The sequence below is a fragment of the Leptinotarsa decemlineata genome, unplaced genomic scaffold (assembly GCF_025532065.1).
Source record: "Leptinotarsa decemlineata unplaced genomic scaffold, Ldec_3_MD MMD2_P_RNA_scaffold_4, whole genome shotgun sequence".
NCBI classification, from domain to species: domain Eukaryota; kingdom Metazoa; phylum Arthropoda; class Insecta; order Coleoptera; family Chrysomelidae; genus Leptinotarsa; species Leptinotarsa decemlineata.
In genome coordinates this window covers 1,341,772-1,359,321 of record NW_027412531.1, presented here as the reverse complement: position 1 = coordinate 1,359,321, position 17,550 = coordinate 1,341,772, and the positions used below count along the sequence as shown (strand labels likewise).

General features: G+C 36.2%; 1 protein-coding gene across 5 annotated transcripts in view; it reads right to left on the bottom strand.

Moving 5' to 3' along the window:
* The window catches only part of LOC111514735 (adenylate cyclase type 2), a 77,365-nt gene extending 61,979 nt beyond the window's left edge, over nucleotides 1-15,386 (bottom strand). For 3 of the 5 annotated variants that reach the window (XM_074186642.1, XM_074186643.1, XM_074186644.1), the window contains exons 1-4: nucleotides 15,244-15,386; nucleotides 14,011-14,175; nucleotides 9,868-10,008; nucleotides 1,629-1,982 (exon numbers count right to left, since the gene is read on the bottom strand). In XM_074186642.1, the coding sequence (XP_074042743.1) occupies nucleotides 1,629-1,982; nucleotides 9,868-10,008; nucleotides 14,011-14,154 (639 nt within the window). In that variant the 5' untranslated portion in view covers nucleotides 14,155-14,175; nucleotides 15,244-15,386. Of the gene's footprint in view, nucleotides 1-1,628; nucleotides 1,983-9,867; nucleotides 10,009-14,010; nucleotides 14,176-15,243 lie in introns of those variants that run through there. The other 2 variants (XM_074186641.1, XM_074186645.1) reach the window with 2 other exon arrangements.
* Nucleotides 15,387-17,550: the final 2,164 nt, after the last annotated feature.

Genomic DNA, 17,550 nt, shown 5'->3' with positions numbered 1-17,550 from the left:
TAGCAGAGACGTACTTGATTTTTTAATAGAGCATTTTAATAATAGAGTTATTGCAACCAACGGTCCAGTACGGTGGCCTGCCCGCTCACCGGATCTGACTGTGTTAGATTTCTTCATTTGGGGATATGTAAAAGAAAGGGTCTACTATGCAACAGCCCCAGCCACTCTCGAAATCTTAGAAGAAAGGATTCAACAAGCATTTAGAAGTATATCGCCTCAAATGTTACAAAACGTGTTGAGAGAAACAATTGAACGAGCTGAAATGTGTCTTGAACAAGGAGGGATGCACTTTGAAAATTTACTATAGTGGAATTTTCAAGAACTTAGGATATTGCAAAAAATCTAAGTGCATCGCTGAAATTATTAGTTAAATTTGTTAAATTTGTTGATCCAATCGCAAATAAATTAGTAACGTTAGATTCGTCAAAAAATCCTTTTTTCGGAAATTGCTTGTCAAAAAATGGTCGCCATTTGAAAAATAATAGTTAGACACGAAAATGTTATTTTGTAAACTTGTCTCATTCATATTCAACACACTAGTCACTAAAACTCCGCTATTGCAATTTTCTGATATCACCTGAGGTCCATAGATTAGTTTACGTCCGATCATGGCCACCTAGATGCAATTTTAAAAGTGACTCTGAAAAAATCAAGTAGGCTGAAAAACTTCCGGAAATGTCAGTTTCTGATCCAGAATTGTCTCAGAAATCCAAAAATGTTACAATATACAGGGTGTTCCATTTAAAAATTCAGAACCGGAGCCATTTCCGCTGAAACCGGAAGTGACCAGAAAGTGAAAAATATGTGAGAACATTCCTCTCCACATACCATTCAACTATACCAAATCTCATTTCAATTCTCCTAATAGTCTAGGAATTATGACTTGTCTAATAGATTCGTTGACACCCGGTATAGCTTGTTAACGAATGATTGGGGTATAAAATGACTAGAGAAAAGTATCTTCTGTATAATTCAGTGTTCATATAAAAGTATTTGTTTCGAAGAAGATTTCTGTCATGTATTTTAATGTTTATATGAAAGTAGAAGTCTCAGGAAGGTTGTTTTTTTCAATTTGTGTCTCAAAGTTATTCCTTTGTATGATCTACACATCTATGTATAAAGTTACTTCTCTTGATCACTTCCTTTCTTTCTTTGAAAGATTCCCACATTTTTCTGTATCAAAATGGAGTAGTAGAAAGCCAAAAACTTTTTTCACAAAGTTTTTCCCCCGTCTACTTCTTCTAATAGTTTTTTTCATGAAACTTTTTTTTAAAATTTTCATGGCATTTCTTAGTATTCGTTCTCTGGCTCTTAATAAAAGTGATTTTCCATGGGCGACAACCTCCTGAAGTTTCACTTGGCACTGAAGGCAACGTTATCTAAGTAGTGCAGTATCATTGTTCAACCTGTAATTTGTTTTCTCAAAGTAAAACTCTTTTTGTGGAATCACTTCATCACAAAACCGGTTCAATTTTTTATTTGACCACAACCTAGCAGCCCGGATATGTTTATCTCCAATCGTGACTCCGGCCGTGAAAGGCCATGTTTCGAATCAAGACCCTTGTTGAGTAGTTTAGAGATTCGATAATTCGAATATCCCAAAAAATATACATTTTTCTCACACTCACCTTCCTCCATAATACATCATCACTAGTATATGTCACCAGTGTTGAAGTTATGATGTCAACAATAGATACTGAAAATCCCAGTACAGATGCCACTGTCAGATTTTGAATGCCAAAGAACAGATAACAAGATAGTATCAGATGAGCTGAGTACGCTGATTTGTATCGACTGTTTCCACTATAATAGTAAGGTATAAAATAGTTTCCAAAAAATATCACTATGAATGCACAAACTGAGAGATAATGAAGTTTGTGATATTTTTCTTGAATCTTGTCCACCACACATAAACCAATAACGGAGGATAGTAGCGTTATAGAGTACAAAATAATATCTACAAAAACGTTTTGTACCCTTTCCTGAAAAAAAAAAATTAAAAGAATAAAATTCTCTGGATGTAGACTGAACGATTATAGAAATTATTTGAATAAACTTTCCAAAATACCGAATATATAAATTTCACTAGTTCGGACTTCCGTTGTCTACTATATAAAATGATTTGAAATCCCTGAAACAACTAAAAAAGAAGAATTAAAAATGAATAGCTGAAAATAAGAAATATATTAACCAAAATAAACCTGAAATGAAATAATAGTGAAATAAAATACAAGTAAAAATAGAACAATTGAATAAATAAAAATAAAGAAAAGAAAAAAGAAAATAAAAATAAAAAGTGGAGAGATTCCAAGTCACGTTAGTTCACGACGTTTCGATTGTTAGTATCTACAATCGTCTTCGGGTGATGAATGGACTGATTCCTCCGAGAGATGACTATTTATAGGTCGTTCGAGTACTTTGACTTATCCCCGCTTTCCATTTTCCGCTTCACTGGTTCCGTGGGAGATGACCGTTTTGGCGGGAGTTGGCCATTTTTCGCTTGATGATGGGTTCACATATGTTGCGTATTTCTACGCTAGCTTGGCTGAATACGTTGTTGGACAATATGTATGCGGCTTCCTTGAATTTTCTCCTAAACCAATGTTCCTCTCTGTGCAAGATCTCAGCTTGGGACCACTCGATGTTGTTTTGATGGGTCCAAACATGGTCTGCTATTCCTGATTTGCTGGTTTCCCCTCGCTGTGTGTGTTTCTTGTGCTCGGCAATGCGAACATTCAATGGCCTCTTAGTTTCACCAATATAGGATTTTCCGCACTCACAGGGTATCCGGTAAATGCAATTCTTGGAATCGCAGTCCGCGTTTGGTGGCCTGGTTTTCGTGAGGCTGCTACGGATAGTATTACCGGATCTAAAGCAGGTTCTGATGTTGTACTTGGAACCAATTCTTCTTGTCCTCTCCGAAAATCCTCTGATGTAGGGAAGTGCAAGCACTGGTTGTGACGGTTTCTCTTTCTTGCGAGGCTCCTGCTGTCTTCTAGCCAAAGTCTTTTCTACCATCGCTTTGGAGTAGCCATTCCGATGAAGATCATTTTTGATGATCTCTAGTTCCTTCTCGAGACCTTCCTTCGTATTACAAAGTCCAAAAGCACGGTCTAATAGAGACTTGATGATTCCTCTTTTAGTCGGTTGATGGTGGTTGGATTTGTGGTTCCGTATGAGTGGGTTTTCGGTATACAGATGTTTCCCACTTAGTGTCGGTCCTCTTCACCAAAACGTCTAAGAATGGCAATTCGTTGTGGATTTCCTTCTCCATTGTGAAATTGATGGAAGGTCTCACGCTGTTGATGTGTTTCAGGAAGACGTCTAGTTCAGTATTCCTATGATTCCATATTATGAAGGTGTCGTCAACATATCTCAACCAGACTCGAGGTTTCTTGTGGGCTTCTTTAATGGCCAGAGTTTCAAACCACTCCATATATATGTTGGCTGTGACTGGTGGAAGTGGCGATCCCATTGGCAGTCCTTCATCTTGTGTGAAGAATTCGTGAATGTGTGAAAACCAGGCCACCAAACGCGGACTGCGATTCCAAGAATTGCATTTACCGGATACCCTGTGAGTGCGGAAAATCCTATATTGGTGAAACTGAGAGGCCATTGAATGTTCGCATTGCCGAGCACAAGAAACACACACAGCGAGGGGAAACCAGCAAATCAGGAATAGCAGACCATGTTTGGACCCATCAAAACAACATCGAGTGGTCCCAAGCTGAGATCTTGCACAGAGAGGAACATTGGTTTAGGAGAAAATTCAAGGAAGCCGCATACATATTGTCCAACAACGTATTCAGCCAAGCCAGCGCAGAAATACGCAACATATGGAAACCCATCATCAAGCGAAAATTGGCTAACTCCCGCCAAAACGGTCATCTCCACGGAACCAGTGAAGCGGAAAATGAAAAGCGGGGATAAGTGAAAGTACTCGAACGACCTATAAATAGTCATCTCTCGGAGGAATCAGTCCAGTCATCACCCGAAGACGATTGTAGATACTAACAATCGAAACGTCGTGAACTAACGTGACTTGGAATCTCTCAACTTTTTATTTTTATTTTCTATTTTCATTTTTTTATTTTTATTTATTTTTGTTCAATTGTTCTATTTTACTTGTATTTTATTTCACTATCATTTCATTTCAGGTTTATTTTGCTTAATATAATTGTTATTTTCAGCTATTCATTTTTAATTCTTCTTTTTAGTTGTTTCAGGGATTTCAAATAATTTTATATAGTAGACAATGGAAGTCCGAACTAGTGAAATTCATCATGAAACATTCCCAATCACCTTCAAACAAACCGAATATATAATAATAATAATAACAATAATATATGTTTCCATATTGAAGAAAAGAGAATTGAAACTTTCTGTTTTTTACAACTTTTATATAAAACTGGTAAGAAACATAGAAAGTTTCGATTCTCTTTTCTTCATTATGATTTCCTACCACGTAGTACCGGCCACATCCATCAATTTATTCCCGTATTCAATAAACACGATTTTGTGATACAACAAATAAATAAATAAATATATGGTAAATATAACAGTTAACACACTAAAGGATATATCCTTGTGCGTAGGATTACAAGGAAAATAATAATACAACCAACAATTTTTATATATCATAAAGTATATACATATACAGGGTGTAACATAAGTAAGTTGAAATATTCAAGTGACGTAGTCCTGAGACAATTTTAAGAGAAATATGTCTATATGAACTTGTGTCTGAAAATGCTTCGTTTCGGAGATACGGGGTGTTGAAATTGAATTTTTTGTTCGCTTTTTGAAAATAACTCTTGCAAAAAATAAGTTATTTGCACGAAATTCGGTACCCGGGGTTTTTTTGACGTGGGAAATCATAATTTCGTATTCATTTTCATGTCACATCTAGAGGGCGCTGCGTACGCTGTTTGATTTCCACACCTTTTTCAAGTAAAAAAAGTACACCCCCTCAAAAACGCTGAAGGTGATCGTTTTCGAGATATTTACAATTTTCTATATCGATGCATATTATTTAGCTCCTAGGGCGTTAAGTGAAGTTGCTGAGAACATTACAAAAACTAAGTATGTGGTGGATCTCGTCAAAATAAACAACTTTTTTCTTTAAAATGTTTAACGAAAAGTGATTCGTTTAAGAAATACATATTGTTGAAATTTTTCAAATTATGGTAGGTTTTTGTCATAAGTTTTTTACAATTTTAGTTATTTTCATCAAACTTTATACGCAGTATACTCGTACAGACTTCTTCTGAACTGATCATTATCGAACTACTTATTCAATCCAAATTGAAAAAAATTGTCATGTTCAATTATTCAATTAGAAGTGCTACATTTCGAAGTTTGTCAAAGAAAAAACAATTCGTAGAAGTACTATGTTATTTATTAGGAGAATAAACATATAAAAATTAAACGAAACAACTATTACAACAACTGTTCAAAGTGACGACCCCCAACAGTAATACAAGCTTCTGCTCTCCTCATCAAAGAATTTCGCACCCGTTGAAAAACGCCCGGAGTGTTTCTTATCGTTTCGCAGCAAGCTATGATGCGATCCCTCAACATTTCCTCGTTTGCAATGAGGCTAGCATAAACTAGTGATTTCAGGTGTCCCAAAAAGAAAAAATCGACGGGATTGAGATCCGGTGACCTCGGGGGCCAATGCTCAGTGCCACCTCTTCCTATCCATCGTTGGTGATATGCTACGTCTGAAAATTTTCTTGTTATCACAATGAAATGAGCAGGAGCTCCACCGGCACCGTGCATAAACCAAGAGTGATTTCGGAGACCAATGGGAACATCTTCAATAAGTTGGGGAAGCTCGTGTTCCAAAAAATGTAGGTAACCCTCTCCATTCAAACGTAAGGAGAGAAAATAGGGCCCAATTAAATAATCCCCAATTATGCCTACCAATACATTGAAAGAGAATCTGTCTTGGGAATGAGTTTGCGCATGTGGGTTAACTTCCGCCCAAATGTGGTTGTTATGGAAGTTCATGATACCATTTATTGGTATCATGAACTATTTTATAAACAAACTTTCATAGCCTACTCGATTCAATTAACCTAATTTGCAAGCGGAGAGTGACAAAAATTATTGAAATCAAATTTGGCTAAGTATAAGTACATATACTTATAAGATGCATAAGTAATATGCATCGATATAGAAAATTGTAAATATCTCGAAAACGATCACCTCCAGCGTTGTTGAGGAGCAGTACCTTTTTTACTTGGAAAAGGTGTGGGAATTAGGTTTTTTATGAAAAGTATCAAAAGTTTACTGTCAAAAAAGTTAGGGCATTTTGAAATGAATAATGACAGCGTACGCAGCGCCCTCTAGATGTTACATGAAAATTAAAACAAAATTATGATTTCACACGTCAAAAAAACCCCAGGTACCGAATTTCGTGCAAATAACTGATTTTTTTGCAAGAGTTATTTTCAAAAAGCGAACAAAAAAATTCAATATCAACACCCCGTATCTCCGAAACGAAGCATTTTCGGACATCAGTTCATATAGACTTTTTTTCTTAAAATTGTCTCATGAATACGTCACTTGAATGTTTTAACGTACTTATGTTCTACCCTGTATATGTATGGACTCATGCATATACACACATACAGTGCTAGTCAAAAGTCCCCTCCCCCCTCGTATCTTTGGAACGGGTATACTTATAATAATGAAATTTGGAGGGTGGAAATAAACGGATGTAGGCTTCTTAACTGGTCATAACAGGTGACGCAATAGTCATAAATGACGTCACAAGGCCACTGTGACCAAAAATTTTAAATGGGACCCTATGGCAAGTGACAGCTCGTTTGAAAGGTATTGAAAATACCTATTCAGTCATACCAATTTTGTTTGGGTTTCGGCTGATTTTGATTGATAAATTGAAGAAATACGAAAATTATTGTTTTGCATTTAATTAATAAAGATTTCAAAGTACGCCTCTGGTTCATTGTCAAAAAGGTTGACGTGTTTGAATTATCTACTTGTCAAAAGTGTTTATACCTTGAAAATTTACCTAAGCTATTGTTTAACGAGACGTTTGAGTGTTTACATAGGCAAAATGGTACGTACTGTAGCCGACAAAGTAGCAGCTATCTTAATAATTGGTGAATGTAGAAACAATTTCCATGCAGCGGAACGACTGTTTAATGAGAGGTACCCCGATCGCCCTATATAGAGGGTTTATTTGAGGGAGCTTCTTCGGAAGTTTGAAGCATCAGGTAGTGTTCAAGATGCCAAACGATCTGGTCGACCAACAATTAGTGATGACAAAAAAATTGACATACTTGGAGAAATGGTAGTGAACCCTACTTCTTCCACAGCCCAAGTTGCGTCTATCTGTGAAGTCAGTCAAAGGACAGTACATAGGGTGTTGGCTAAAAACAAATTTCATCCATACAAATTAAAAATGGTGCACCAACTTTCAGATGATGACCCCGACCGAAGACTAGAATTTTGTGAAACTATGTCCGATAAAATGAACCAACAACCAGGCTACATACAGACAATTTGTTTTAGTGACGAAAGTACTTTCTTTCTCAATGGAAATGTTAACACTCAAAATGTGAGGTATTGGAGTGACACAAATCCTCACATCTTTCGTGAAAAACATACTCAATTTCCGGAAAAAGTAAATGTTTGGGCAGGTATTTTGGGAAACCACATAGTTGGGCCTCTTTTTCTCAATGCTAACTTAACCGGTGAATTGTATCTGGAGGTGTTACAAACTGATATTGAGGCGTTAATTCTTGAAATTCTAGAAGATAATCCAGATGAATTCGACAACTTGGAAATAACGTTTCAACAAGATGGTGCTCCTGCACACTATTACGGTGCAGTAAGACGTTACCTAGATGAAGAATATCGTGGTAGATGGATTGGACGACGAGGTTCGATCGAATGGCCAGCTCGGTCACCGGACCTTAAACCATTAGATTTTTTTCTATGGGGGTACTTGAAATCTAAGGTTTACGCTACAGCACCTGACAGTATTGCCATTCTGAAACAACGAATTGTTGAAGAATGTAGGGCAATTTCCGCTGACACACTGGGACGAGTACGACAAGAGTTTAGCAATAGGATGCATTACTGCCAGGAAGTAGATGGAGCACATTTTGAACACTTATTATAAGAACTGGTTCTTAAATCTTTATTAATTAAATGCGAAACTATAATTTTCGTATTTCTTCAATTTATCAATCAAAATCAGCCGAAACCCAAACAAAATTGGTATGACTGAATAGGTATTTTCAATACCTTTCAAACGAGCTGTCACTTGCCATAAGGTCCCATTTAAAATTTTTGGTCACAGTGGCCTTGTGACGTCATTTATGACTATTGCGTCACCTGTTATGACCAGTTGAGAAGCCTACATCCGTTTATTTCCACCCTCCAAATTTCATTATTATAAGTATACCCGTTCAAAAAATACGAGGGGGGGGAGGGGACTTTTGACTAGCACTGTATATTACATACATACATACACAAATCAGACATACACGTATACATATATAGACAATAATCGTATGCAGATACATAGTAAATAGTACTACAATAATAATTCAAAATTGAGGAATGTGGTGGTGATAGTAATAGGGTAGTAGATGTGGTAGATGTAGTTATTATTTTTCCTATCTATCAATTTGTGTATTTTCATTCTTGGTGTAGAATGGAGGCATTTTTTTAGAATTTTTTTATTAAACCGAATGAATAGATATGAGTTAGATCCGTTTGTATTTTAAGGTATATTATAGGTCCTAGGTACCAGAAGTGTCTGTGTGATAATGTGTTTTCCACATTTAGTATAACAGATATTACCGCTTCATTTCTCATTTTGTCTACATGATCTATTCACTCAAAATTATTTTTCTAATAATAATTCACCATTATACTTCGGAAGTATAGTTGCCGTAGATCTATTGCTTTTTTTTTGAGGAAGTTGTTCGTTAGTCCGCCCCATGCTAAAATACTACAACGTATACGAGGTCTAACAAGAAAGTTGTATAGGATTTGTCAATTGATTTTGATCAAACACCCATTTCAAGAACTTGATCAAGGGATTCGAAGATTTTATTTTAAAATTTTCGTTCACCGGCAAATTTTTGAAATACTGTGCAAAAGGTACATAGAAAGTCTCATCTGAATTTATCATGGGAATTTCACTGGCAAACCATTCGATAATATTTTGAAAGTCATTCTCGACGATGGTTTTTATTTCAGCCCATGTGTTCGAATGATAATCAATTACTGTATCATCAGCAAAACTTACTATGTCACCAGATATCATGAGATTGAAAAAATTATCTAGGGTATACATTGAAAAGCAGTGGACCAAGGACTATATCATTTCAGGACACAAAAAGGCCGATGCAGCGTATAAGTCAGAGAGATGGCGATACTTGAAGTTAAGGGAAACATACTGGTGAGCACGCGTAATGAAAAATTAAAAAACAGGTATAAACAATAGAATGTTTTTATATATTCTCATGGGTCAACAGATTTCAGATTTTTTTAACTTTTGAAAATTCATATCTTCAAAAATATGAACTTTACCGTGAATTCATCAAACCTTCTCTATTTGTACCTACTTAGATAGAGAATAAAAAAAAATGTTGAGTTGAAAAATAACAATTACTCGCAATTGTTTGAACAATTTCGTTACTCATTGGCTAATTTCTGCTGAACTATCTTTTTCTCGAAATGAAATGTGCTATTTCTTCTTCACAGTGGAAATTATCACCGCCGGCACTGAAGATACAACCGTAATCATCGTGATAATGATTTGAATCATTTCACAGCACATGTGAATAAAATGTAGCGTAAAATACTTCAGTGGATACATACCTTGTTACTGACGATAATTATCACTAAATGCATCAAACTTAGGATGCATTGGAGTATTAGAAATAATGAGAAATATCCATGATTTATTTTTTCTGTATACGTCTTGTACAATGTATCTAGTTTGAAAGATTCAAATTGACTCTGAAACAAAAAAAAACACGTTCAGTTTTTAACGAAAAATTCTATATCACTGCTAAGAATTGCATATTGAAGGATGAGATTTTGGTTATTATCAGTTCGCACAAGTTTCAACTTCTGATAGTTGTTTCTCCAAGGATAGAACACAACCACTACAGAAAAACCTTCAATGCGCTCCAAGTGCGATGCATGTACGAAAGTAATGATTCATGTTGGATTTGAATCGCTGGAGATTGGATTCATTTGGAAAAACATTTTTCAGGTAGCTCATTCCACATGGAAGCAGTTCTCCGAATGGAATAGTTTTCAAACAATGAAATTCAAGGCTCTTTTGTGGATGGAATCCAGCAGATTCAGGGTATGCTTAGAGGCGGAGCTCCATACATGTAAATAATACTCCAGAGAAGGGCTTATCTGAGCTTAATGAAGTATCAAATGTTTCTGACGTGTGTACAGTTCTTTGGTTCGAAGCTTTTGAAATTTCATGTCGCTTGAATTGCAGTCCTTGCGATTCCAGCGACATGATTGTGCCGAGATATATTAGTGTTCATTTCACCCTCAACAAACTTATCGAAACAGAAAGCGAAATTGTCTTTCCTAACATTATTATATCTGATTCGGAGACATTGATCTTTTTGGAGAAAACCGATGCCTAGGTTTTTGTGGCATTGATATGAACCTGGTTATTTCCGCCCGAATTCGAAATCACTTCCAGATCCTCATTTAGATATGCAACCTAATTTATGCCATCACACTTTGAGTCAAGGCATGCTGCTGACCACCAAACAGCACTGCCTTGATGGATTGATAGGATACGAATGCTAGTGGCTGCTAAAAAGTTACTATTGTGGCGAGCGAGAAGTGTCGTGGAAAACCTTAGGTTCCGCGGGAAACCGTCTCGCCTATTCCAAGAGCCTACAGGTGTTGTGGATAATTCGACGACCGCTGATTAGGTGAAATCCTTCTGGAAGGATATCTATGAACACCAGCAACCACTCATCTCAGACACCACAGCCCTAGCGCTGTTCGAAGCTTTCAACAGAGAGCTTCGACAGCCTGAGCTAATGAACTGTGCAACCCGATAACCCCGGATGATGTCCGAAGAGCTTTTTGAGTAGTGAAGTGGACTCGAAAGGAGCTGAATCACCTCGACGTAAAGACCCGAAAAACGATGCATCTCTGTTGGAGTTTGCATACCAAATCGTCACGGTTTCACGGTTGTACTTCCCCCGACAACAGGGAGGTCGTGAACTTTTGAATTTGGAGTGTCTTCATGGCAGAATAGTACTGGATGTTGCCTGTAAAGTCGTCAGGAGCCCGGATCCCGTTGTCTGCATGGTCCGGAAACATGAGAGATCAGGAATTGGAGCATTGGAAATAGTCTGGGAAAAACCTATCAAACAAGGTTGCACAGGGCTTCCTTCTGTTTCGAATAAAGTTGATAGCGCCACCTTCTTGGCCATGCCACACTATTGCTCCTCTCTTCGACATACTAACAACCGAGTGACGAATCCTACGAAACATCAATAACCTCCGATTCCGATACCCCTCCGATGATTCATATAACCTAATAAATATTACCTCAATCAAAGTGAAATTTTAGGAACTACAAGGACGATACGCTGTTGAAGTCATGCACCCTCACCCTCCCCTGGACGCTATGTGGAGGCTCCAGAAGGATACCAAGGAAAAAGTTCCCTTCTACTGCTCCTGGGAGCAGTAGAAGTCCCGACGGAGCAATCCAGGACATCCTAGAGGAGTACCCACTGGCGATCAGATAGAGGACAGCGCACGGCCTGGAACACTCTGAAGTCTCAGACATACCTTCCCCGGCCTAACGAAAACTTGATCCTTCAATGACGACCATCGCTATGGATCCGGACACTCCAATCAATAATGCAACTACTAACTCCGATAATTTTGATTCAAATTATTTGTGAAGTAACCCAACCTTAAAGAGGCATAAGCCTATAATAAGCCCCTCCTCATATCATTTCATCTACAGTGTGTCCTATTTTTAATGGAAACACCCCCCTAAAATTTAAAGTTGTGAATCGATTTTAATGAATTTTTTTTTAAATGTCAAGTACTAAAAAGTCTACCTTGAAACAAAATTTGAAATATTCATTGAAGTTTCAGGACATACTACGATATTTTTTCTTAGTCGAAAATGGGGATTTTTTATTAGCGATTTTTTTATTGAAAAATCACTACGCCACTGGATTCAGAGTGCCTCTGAATAGGTGTGACCAGAATTTCATGAAAAAATATTGATTATTAACAAAGTTATGACAACTCAAAAATTCGAAAACTCACACAGCTAACAATCACAATGTATCATTTTTTTTATGATTTCAACAATAAAGTGCCGCCAGATGAAAAATGTTTCTGATTACGTTCCTTAGTTTTTGAGGGCTAATATCTGCACATACCTGTCGAATTCTTGCACAAAGTTCATTTCTATCTCTTGAGCGGTTTTCGTAAACCTTTTGTGTGAGAGATCCCCAGAGAAAAAAGTCCAAAACTGTGAGGTCTGGAGATCTGGGTGGCCACTCTATTAACGGACTACCACGGCCTATCCATCGGCTTGGAAATGTTCATTAAGCCATTGCCTCACAGCTCTGGCATAATGAACTAAACACCCATCTAACTGGACAATTAAATTTGATCGTTCATTGATTGGCAGCTCGTCAATAGCATCCCAAAACTCTGTGTTTAAAAATTCTAGAAACCTCTGCGCATTAATGTTTTCCTAAAAAAAGAAAGGACCAATAATTCGTTCGTTCAATATCCCACATCAGACGTTGATTTTTTGAGAATACTGGCTTTTACAGTTTATTACCCAGTTAGGATTATCCTCTGCCCAATAGCGACAATTCCGTGATGACACTACTCCATTTGTAGTGAAAGTGGCTTGGTCGGTATATAAAATATTTTTTAGTAAATTTCTATTGTTAAAATATTCCCCTTGGGCCCATAAACAATATTCCAGGCGGCTTGCTTCGTCGCCTTCTTGAAGTGTGTGTAAAAATTTTGGCTTGAAAGGTTCAATATTCTTCGCCTTGAGACATCTCCGAATAGTTTCTCGTGGAATATTCAAATCTGAAGTGGCATTCCTTATACTGGCATTAGGAATATTTCCGAAATAATCTGAAATGATTTGATCATTCCTGTTTCGTCTTTGTACAGGATTACTTTTTAACATCATTTTTTTCTGATACTGCAACAGTTTCATTGAATATTTTATTTATTTTATTCACCGTACCGCAGCAAATACGAGGACGATCTGGATGTCTCTCATTAAATACTCTACAAACCTCTCTAGCACTTCTAACGTCATCTCCCGAAAGGCGTACAATTTCAATTTTCTCTCTTACGCCCAGTCTTGCAGCCATGACAAAAAATAATTCGAAGAACTGTAAGGTGAATATTGTTGACAATAGTACACTTAAATCTTTCACAAGTGTCAAACTGTAATATTATTTCCATGGCAACTAAGATTTGAATTGAAATATTAGGTCTTAGTTTTAGTTAATTTGCGTGAAAACTTCGTTACTAATGAATATTTTTTCATGAAATTTTGGTCACACCTGTTTAGAGGCACTCTGAATCCAGTGGCGTAGTGATTTTTTCAATAAAAAAATCGCTAATAAAAAATCCCGATTTTCGACTAAGAAAAAATATCGTAGTATGCCCTGAAACTTTAATAAACATTTCAAATTCCGTCCTCAGGTAGACCTTTCAGTACTTGACATTTCAAAAGAAAAATTATTGAAATCAGTGTACAACTTCAAATTTTAGGGGAGTGTTTCCATTAAAAATGGGTCACACTGTATATAACATACTGTCAAAACCACTAATGAATAAACATTTCTCTCTCTCTCCCTCTCTCTCTTCGAAAAGTACTGAAGATTATGCTTTTCAAACAATTTCCATCCTACTTTGATATATCGTCAGAGATTACTGCTGTTTATTTTTTGCAACAAGCTGAACGAATTGACTTACTTTCAAATAGGACAGTCTCCACTTCCTTTCATCGTGATACGTGGATGAGACTGAAGTAACCTCTTCGTCAAAGCAGCTCTCACTCAATCCGGAAAGGTCTCTCAAACTTATTCGTGATGTAACTACATCTTCACATCCCTCCATAGTTAATAATGGATGATTATCCTAAAGAAAAAAGAAATGCATTGCTGATGTTTGAAGTCATGATAGCTTGACTATAATTTCATACAACCGGACCTGTAAATGGTATGACTAGTGATATGAACCAAGTAGGCAAGAGTCTTTTGATTCATGGGAGTTCACAGGAAATTATGAGTCATACGTCATCCGATTCGTAATTTCACCCAGAGTGATTTACAGTTGATCCAAGTTGCCGAACTAATAGTTGAAAAGGTGAGTTGGAAAGAAACAGAAAGGGTTCGCTTTCTGGAGATGATATGAAAAATTATTGCAGATATTCAAATTTTAAAATGAGGCCTACTTGAAGACTGGCTATAAATCAAATTATCATAAAGAACAATTCGTTGAAACCAGTCTCAAATTACCTACACTGTAGTCTAATGAACTGTCGCGAATGATAGAAAACGTTGTCAAGAACTATTACACTATTCACATCCAAATTTGGGATGAACGTGTTTTCAAACAATTCTTCGAAAATATTAGCTTCCATGTTATAATGATAGTCAACATTGCAGTCCTCAAGTTTTCTTCCACATAATTTCAAATAATTAACTTCCTCCGCAATGCACAATGCGGAGGAAGTGAATTATTTGTTAAGCGTGTTAGGCATATTAAGCGTACACCCTCTTGAACCATCAGTCCGCCCTTTCGTGACTGAGTTGTGAGTGTCATACCAAGTTTCGTCCAAATAGAAAACTTTCCGTTGTTCTTGTCTCCATTTAGTTATTTATTCTAAATGGAATATATGAAATATATTTCTATGAAGTTTTGTGGTTCATACACAAGCAGTATTTGATTGTTTATTATTCAACATTTGGTTATCGAAGTATCTTCCGATGAGGTGAATATGAAAAATACCTATAAAAAAGTACGAATATCGATATCACAATTTTTTGAATGGAAGATAAAACGTCTAAATTGTTTTACTGTCTTGACAGTTACAAATGTAATAAAAAATAAAAATTTCTGTACTTCGTGATGACATTTCAAAATTTTTTTCTCAACTGGCTAGAATCTGTACCAATAACAATATGAATGAATTGAAAAACTCACCAAAATGTATTCATGTGCCTTGCACAATATATTTTACTTGAATTTCATTAATCAGATGTTACTCATGTCTACAATCGAAATTCACTAAACGATTATCTTATCCATGTATTGAGTGGAGTAATTTATCATATCAGTTTGGCTGTAAGATAACGGTGTGAAAAATTGAATACAATAAATGAACAGATGAATGAGATTTGCCAACAGCTTGTTGCTGAATTTGAAATAATAATTTCGATCTACTGAGTGGTTATTTCAACATTCATTTTTATCTCATCAAAGAAATTCTTTTCACGATTTTTGAAAACCTGAGGTGATCAGCTAAATTATCGTGTAGTAAAATTCCAACATGTACCAAATTCGTTGACAATATTTTATGCATTTTATATTTTGGGTGATAACCCAGTTATTACCCAAAGACGATTGTGAATACTAAAAATCGAAACGTCATGACAGAGCTTGGTTTGAAAATTTTTCAATTTTTATTTTTCCACTTTTTGTTAACAATATTATGATTTTTTTAATTTTCAGCTTTTATTGTTATTTCAATTTTCATTTGTTTGGTTGTTGCTTGTTTGTTATTTCTTTGTAATTTCAGTTATTTGTTTGATAAAATTGTTATTTTCGGTTAATCTTATTAATTTTTTAATTGTTTTTTCAGGGTTTTCAAATCAATTTATATTACATTAGACAATGGAAATCCGAACTGATGGAAGTTTGTGATATTATAACTAATTTTGAATCTCTGGAAAATAAAAGTCGTTATAGTATTATTGATATTTCGATGTTCGGTTCTAAACGAAATTTCAAGCTTCAATTTACTCACAAAAGAAACACCTTATGTAAATAAAATGACAAATGTATGTTTTTTTGAAAGTGGTTGATAATGTTTCATGGTGACTCTTATCATTTCGGACTCCCATTGTCTAATGAGATTCTACTATGCTTCGAAATCTATGAAAGAACAAGTGAAATAAGAATGAATTTAAAAAAATGTTTAAAATATGTTTTTTTCGTTAACCAGCTATCGCACTCCTACGAACGACAACCCTCAGAAGTCGAAACTTGTGCGAGCTAATAACTAACGAGGTTATAGATAGATAGATATGTTTATTCATCACTGAAGTTTTACAAGATACAGCATAAAAACTTGTCTCCCTAAAACTTATCGGACTAGTCAGACATACAACAAATACAATTAGTATAAAAATAAAAGCATAAGCTACCCTATACCAATTTATATATACTATGAACAGAATGCTAAGAACTCGTCCATTGAATAAAAGGCATTTGAACATAAAAGATCAAACAATTTTGATTTGAATTATTTGAAGCTCTCAATTTCACCCATTAGTGTGACTGTGTGATTATAGCAAATAATTCCCTGATACATATATGAATTCTGTCCCAGTGATAAGCGAGAGAATGGGAAACGTATACAATTAGCGTTGCGTGAACTATAATTGTGGATCATAAAACCCCTCTCATGGCTGAAGTGCCGTTTTTTTACCTCAAGAGTTATTAAATATATATAAGCATGAAAGAGTTAGAATTCTCAAACGAACAAAGATTTCTTCACAGCTCTCTCGAGGGTTGGCTCTCACCATACATCTTAAAATTCTTTTCTGTATTATAAACACCTTCTGTATTATAAACATCATTTAACGTGTGATTCCTAACACGAGTTGGACGATGGAGAGTGAAAATCGAGCGTTATGCCTGCGGCTTGAACCATCGATTCACACATCGCCCCACGTCGAACCGCCCGGCTACCGACCGAATTGCTGAAATACTAATTATATCAAGTAATAAAACATGAAATGAAAATACAGTAAAACGAATGTAATAATGAAGGTACAAAATGAAAATGATCACTGAGTGAAAATCGTCTTCGGGTGATGACTGAATTATTAACACGAGAGATTATAGGTCATTCGAGTGCTTTCACCTATACCCTCTTCCCTCTCTGCCATTCATCAATTTTGGCGGGAGCCGGCCACTTGGCGGGAGTTGGTCGTGTTCCGCTTGATTATAGGTTTCCATATGTTGCGTATCTCTACACTAGCTTTGCTAAATACGTTGTTGGACAACATAATAATAATAATCAGTCCTTGAAGGTGGTGGAAGAGTACACGCATGCTATCGGTATTAAATTCAGGATAGACAAATGTGCAATGGTCCATCTCAAAAGAGGACGATGCGGGGACTACGGAGAGGATGTGCAGCTCGTAGATGGGAGTATCCTACACCATCTGGATGCCGGAGAGACGTATACTTACCTCGGGGTGGAACAACGCCACTCACAAGAGG